The sequence below is a fragment of the Plasmodium reichenowi genome, chromosome 12 (assembly GCF_001601855.1).
Source record: "Plasmodium reichenowi strain SY57 chromosome 12, whole genome shotgun sequence".
NCBI lineage: Eukaryota > Apicomplexa > Aconoidasida > Haemosporida > Plasmodiidae > Plasmodium > Plasmodium reichenowi.
In genome coordinates, this window is record NC_033657.1 from 488,648 (window position 1) to 495,804 (window position 7,157).

General features: G+C 21.2%; 1 protein-coding gene across 1 annotated transcript; it reads right to left on the reverse strand.

The window, feature by feature from the left end:
• Window positions 1-958: 958 nt before the first annotated feature.
• Window positions 959-5,116, reverse strand: PRSY57_1212000 (eukaryotic translation initiation factor 3 subunit 10, putative; the record flags this gene model as incomplete). The annotated part of the gene is made up of 1 exon (XM_012908549.2): window positions 959-5,116. The coding sequence occupies one exon, from the start codon at window positions 5,114-5,116 to the stop codon at window positions 959-961; it is 4,158 nt and encodes a 1,385-aa protein (XP_012764003.2).
• Window positions 5,117-7,157: the final 2,041 nt, after the last annotated feature.

Here is a 7,157-nt window from a genome sequence, read left to right on the forward strand (position 1 = left end):
ATAAAAAAAAACATATTATTATATAATATAATATATATATATATATATATATATATAATTATAATATATATTATAAAACTTTAAATAAATATATAAATATTGTATTTTTTTTTTGTATTATTCTCTTTATTATATCGTATTATTAATAATATTTTCTCAATTCTTAAAAGGATAATTATAATTATAAAAATTAATTTATTTTATTTAAAAGGTATCGTCTTATATATATATATATATATATATATATATATAATACATATATTTTTTTTTTAATCATTGTTTATATTCCTAATTTTCAATGATAGGATAAATTTCTTTTATTTAATATTATATTTTTTAATGTGTTCTAATAATATGAAAATTATTATATAAGTTTAAATATAATGCAATTTATAAAAAAAGGATAAAAATATACAATTCAGTATATATTAATGTTCAATTTTATTTCTTTATTTATGTATTAAAAAAGGTGTAAAATATTGGTATACTATATGTTAAATATATATTTTATATAGCATAAAAAAATATGCACATTAAAAGAATACACATTTTTATTTTTTCTACTTATATTCATTTTAATGAAATTTTAAAGAAATTAATTATAATTGAATACATATTTTATAATATATATATATATATATATATATATATCAATATGTAAATAAAATATATTTAACGTAAATAACATTATCTACGAAACAATTAAATACATATATATATATATATATATATATATATATATATATATGTATACATGTATTTTATGAAATCTATAAAAATATATACTTCTTTTAATGGGATTTTTAAATACAATATAGAAGAATATATTTTATTGACAATACATTTCAAAATGGGAAAAGATATAAATATATAATAGCATGTTTCATTAAATAACATATATATATATATATATATATATATATATATTTATTTATTTATTTATTAATTTATTTATTTTCTATGCTTTCATAAAGAATCTTAAGATATTTCTTTTTTTTTTCTTAAATACAGTGAAATCTCCTCCATCTGAAGCTTCTTCGTCGTCATTTTTCTTTACTTCATCATTCTCATTTTCTTCATTTCCATTAGCTAATTCATCATTTTCTTTATTTTTACTAGAATTCTCATCTTTATTTTTTTCACCATCTTTTTTCTCTCCGTCTTTATATTTTTCTGCCTTTTCAATTTCATTATCTATTACTTTATTATTATTTCTCCAACTTTTTGTATTTTCTTCACTTGTTTCGTGTTTTGCTTTTGAATCATTATCTTCTTTTAAATTCCATGCATTTTTAGTCCTTTCCTCAGTAGTACCATTTCTCTTTGAAATATCGTTTTCTCTTTTTTTTTCATTCTCTGGTTTTCCACTTCTTTCACGTCTTCTTGAATCCCTATCCAATTTGTCATCTCTATCTTTTTTATGATCTCTATCACTTCTTTTAATATCTCGATCTCGATCTCTGTCACGATCGCGTTCTCTTTCTCTATCTCTATCACGATCTCGTTCTCTATCTCGATCGCGGTCTCTTTCTCTATCTCTATCCCTATCTCTTTCTCTGTCCCTATCACGATCTCTTTCTCTATCTCTATCCCTATCTCTTCTATGTTCTCTATCTCTATCACGATCTCTTTCTCTATCTCTATCCCTATCTCTTTCTCTGTCCCTATCACGATCTCTTTCTCTATCTCTATCCCTATCTCTTCTATGTTCTCTATCTCTATCGCGATCTCTTTCTCTGTCCCTATCTCGGTCTCTTTCTCTGTCTCTATCACGATCCCTTTCTCTATCTCTATCCCTATCCCTTCTATGTTCTCTATCTCTATCTCTATCACGATCTCTTTCTCTGTCCCTATCTCGGTCTCTGCCACTCCAATCCCTTCTGTCTCTCATTTCAGATCTATCTCTATGTGCACCATCATGATGATCATCATGTCTTCTATAGGAATCATCTCCATTCTGGGATCCTCCTTTATCACCTCTTCTCCACGTTAAATCATCATCAATAGAAGACTTCCTATGAGACCTTTCACTTCTTCTGGATTCTTCCTTTTTCCTTTTCATTTGTAAGTCCATTTCCAAATCTCTTTCTCTTTGTGCCTTACTAATTTCCTCAAGTTTCTTTCTAGCTTCTTCTTTTTTCTTTCTTTCCATCTCTTCTTTTAATAATCTTTCTTCCTCCTCTTCCCTTCGTTTTCTTTCTTCTTCGGCTTTTATTTTCCTAATATGTTGATCTCTTCTTTCTTTTGCTCTTTGAATTTTTTCTTCTTTTAATATATTATATAGTCTTTCTTTTTGGGCCTTCAAATTCTTTTCAAATTCTTCAACTCTTAATTTCATTTCATTTTTGGTAAATTCTTCAATATCAACAGAAAATTTCACATACTCTTCCTTTTCTTTTAAGGCAGCTTCAAAATCAGCCTTTTGTTCTTCTTCAGCAGCTTTTTGTTCTTGTAACAAAATTTCGGTATCCTCTTGGAAAACTAGAGCAATCCATCTATTCATATGGCTAAGTTCAACTTGCCTAACAGCTCTGAAATAATGATCAACCTTTTTAGCTTCCATTTTTCTGACTTTAATAATTTCATTTCTTTCATTTAATCTTAATTTTTCTTGTGCTTCTTCGATATCATCAAAATCAACATAACCATTTAATATATCATCAATGGTTATTTCATCCATATATTTACCTTTCATTAATATTTTCGTAGTATTTGTTGAACATAATTTTTTAATTTCTTTTAACATTTGTTCTGCAGCTTCAGTTTTCTTTTTATGCTTTTCTTCTTTGATTCTTAATTTTTCGCCCTTTCTAGCTAATTCTTCTTTTTTCTCTTTTTCAAGTTTTTCCTCTAATAATTTCTTTTCCATTTTTAATTTGAGTTGTGCTTGTTCCAATTCCTTTTGTTTCTTTAATAATTCTTTTCTCTTCTTATTATGTTCTTCACTTAATAATTGAATTTTGTGATGTTCTTCATCAATCTTTTCGTAAATTTTCTTTAATACTTTTTCATTTTCAATAGGTTTCTCTTCAAATACTTCATTTTCAATAATATCCTCAAGAGTAGCTGTATTATAATTAATATTTTTATTACTCTTATCTAAGTAGGCAAATTCTTCTTCATATGTCAAAGTTGACATGGTTAAATTCTCTACTTCATTTTCTATAGCTATCGTTTCATTAATCATTTTTAGTCCATTTTGAAGATCATTATACATATTAATAAGAGAATCTTTAATCATCACACTACTATTTAAAACTTGTTTATCTCCAAAATGGATAGCTCTCATGGTTAAATCAATTTTCATTTCTAATTCCCTTTGATAAACTAAATCGACTAACATTTTTTCTGCTTCATTCCATGACATAAAATGATCTGGACATATATTTTCAATAAAATAATCAATCGAAATATAGCTATATACTCTAGATAATTGTAATATAAGTTTATGAAAAATTACTTCCTTAATTTTTTTAGTATATATAGCGTATTCTGTATTTTCCAATTCTTTTAATAATACTTCGCATTCTAAACACAAACTTAATGGTGTAAATTGATTTTCTAACAATGAATATAATTTCTGTATATTTTCATCAGCATAATTTAAAATATTTCTTATTCTTAATGCATTCTTTAGGGATTCTTTTACTGGTACACTAGTATGTCCTAAAAGTTGCGACATTTTTTTATGTGCTTCAAATTGTTTCGTAAAATCTTCACTTTTTTTTTTATTTCCAATAACAGGTATTGATAATACAGCTAAAACAGCTTTATTACAAATATACGTTTTTTCTTTTTCTGTCATATTTCTTTTAAAATTTAATATATGAAAACAGTATTTTAACCAAGCTAATCCATGAAATAATTCACTTTCATAAACGAATAATATATCTGCCATCTTTTCATAAAATATAGCTATCCAATTTCGTAATTTTTCTTTAGATTGATTTAATGAATGAGAAGTATTATGACCAGTACCAACATTTCCATCTGTCGTTTTGGTTATTGTATCTCCACTTTGTATTTTTCCATCTTCTTCATCCTCCTTATTATTATTATTATTATTATTGTTATTGTTATTATTATTGTTATTATTATTGTCATTATTATTATTGTCATTATTATTATTATTATTATTGTTGTTGTTATTATTTTCTATATTACTGTCCTGTTGTTCGACACCTTTTAAAACATCTTCTTTTGCTTTTGCATCTGCGTCCACATCATTTACTTTATTTTTTTCCTCTTCATTTTTGTCACCTGACTTTACTGTGTCAATAACAGAAACCAGTTCAGGTTCCATCATAATATTCGATTTTAATGATTTGTAAAAATAATCATGCATATTTAAGTTGTAAATATCCTCAGCAATATTGGAAGCTTCTTTCCACATAGCCAATTCACAAGCAGCTTCTAATTGAATAATTTTGGTTTCTAGATGATATTCAATTTTTAATAAGGATTGATATTCAGGTTTGTGTTTTCCTCTAAGAATTAAATTATAGTGATTTCTTAATAGGTCACTTAATTTTTTAAATTCAGTTACTCTCTTATTTTCTTTACAAAAAAGAATAGCTTTTTTGGCGGTTTCATGATAAGATTTTTCTAATTTAGGAGTAGCTCTTAAAATTTCTAAAATCATTTTATATGTTTCCATACAAATTCTATATGCATTTTGTAATTTGCGTTCATGTTTGCCTGTTATTTCGATATCTAAAGAAGCCATTAATATTTTTTCTGTAACATCTACATTACTTTCTTCTTGTTCAATTTTCTCTTTATTTAAAACAACATTTTCTTTCGCTAATCTCACCTTCTCTTCAGCTTTATCTCTAAAATCTGTAATAACTTTACCTAAAGAAGCAATATTTCCATGTTGACAAATTATTCTATACTGATGTAAACCATCCTTAACTAAACTTAACTTTTCTAAATACAAGCAAAATTCAATATATCTTAACATAATCTGTTCTTGTAATATATGCCATCCTTGTAAACGAAATGTCCTATGTCCAATAGCACTGTGAAGTATTTGTAAAGCATCTTCATTCTGACCAATAAATTGTAATTCTTCTGCTCTCTTAAGAGCATTCTCAGGTTTCTGAAACGTTTGCATCTTCTTAACAATTAATATATATCCTTATACATAAAATTATAATGTTAGTACATACATATATATATATATATATATTTATGTTTTTATTTTGTACAAATTATATTTTCGAAAATGAAAAAAAAATTATATTCTTTGTTTTTTATTTAACATATATATACATAGTAGGTATACTACAAAGGAAACTCAATAAAATGACATATATATATATATATATATATATATATATATATATATTATACTTTCAAAAGTTCCTTTATAAAAAAAAATAAAACATAAGAAATTATATTAAAAAAAATAATAAACCTTCACAAATAAAATAACATAAATATATATATATATATTATACTATCTTAAAAATGATGATACATTCATTCATATATAAACGATTCTCATATATATATATTTATTCCATTAATAATTTTTGTTATTATCTAGGGATAAAATAATAAAAAATATATATATATACATCAGAGTACATTCTTTAAAATATATATTAAAAAATTCTAAATATTAATATATAAAACTATATAAATATATTATATATATATATATATCACATTTATTAACCAATAATCATTTTTGTTAATTCTACATATTTGTTAATTATAAAAATGTGAAAAACAAATTGGTATTAAATATATATATATATATATATATATATATATATATATATATATATATATTATTAAATATATTATTTTATATTCTTAATATTTTTTCCTTTTTTTTGTGTTTTCCATAATTAAATATATATATTATATATATTATATTTTTCTTTCTTAACATAAATAATATATAATATATATAAATATTAAAAATGGATTTATGTTATATTTTTCTTTTTCTCCTTTCTTTTTTTTTTTTTTTTTTTTTTTTTTTTTGGGCCTTATAATTATATTTATAATTTTACATATTTAAATTATAAATAAAAAAAAAAAAAAATTAAATATAAAAAAATATATATATATATATTATAATATATATAATTTATCTTTAGTATTATTTCTTAATTATTGTAAAATATATTATATATATATTATATATACATATATTGAAGTGGATATAAAAAAAATACATGAATATTTTATTATATATATATTATTATATATTATATAATTAATCCTTTACTTTGTGTTTTTTTTATTATTTATTTAATGTATGTATGTAAATAAATATATATATTATATATATATTATATTATATATACTTATGTATATATAAATAACAATTATTATATATTATATTTTAGTTTTTCTTTAATATAATTTATTTATATATTTTATATAGATATTTTATATTTATATAATATATATATAAAATATACATTATATAAATAATATAATATATTCACAAAATTGCTTGTACCAATAAAAAAATTATTTTTAATATATACTATTATTTATTATACATGAAAGGTACATAATAAAATGTGAACATTAAATTAATATAATCGTATTTATACATATATTATATTATTATATATATATATATATATATTTTATATAATAACAATAAATGACAAAAATTTTATTTTATATTTAAAATAGATATATATTATATTTATATATAATTATAAATCTACAAAAGATTTATTCAGAAAAAAAAAAATCATAGAATAAAGTATGCACATATAATTAAATAATATAAACTAAATATATTTTTTCTGTGAAGATATAAACAATATATTATATATATAATATATATATATATATATATATATATATATATATTTATATATATGTACTGTATATATTATAACGTATCTTTTAAAAAAAAAAAAAATTAGTGTATGTCCCATATATTTACAAATATAATTTATTATTTATTATATTTATTTCTGTTGTAATATTTTTATTATTAAAAATATTTATTATATATCAACTTTTTACTTTCATTGTTTAAATATATTAAATATTTTAAATATTTTTATATATAAAAAAAAAAAAAAATTTCCCCCTTTCAGTTTCATTAGGGGTTACAATTTAATATAGAACAAAAATTTTTTTTTTTTTGAATAACTTAAATTATACAATAAAGTAAA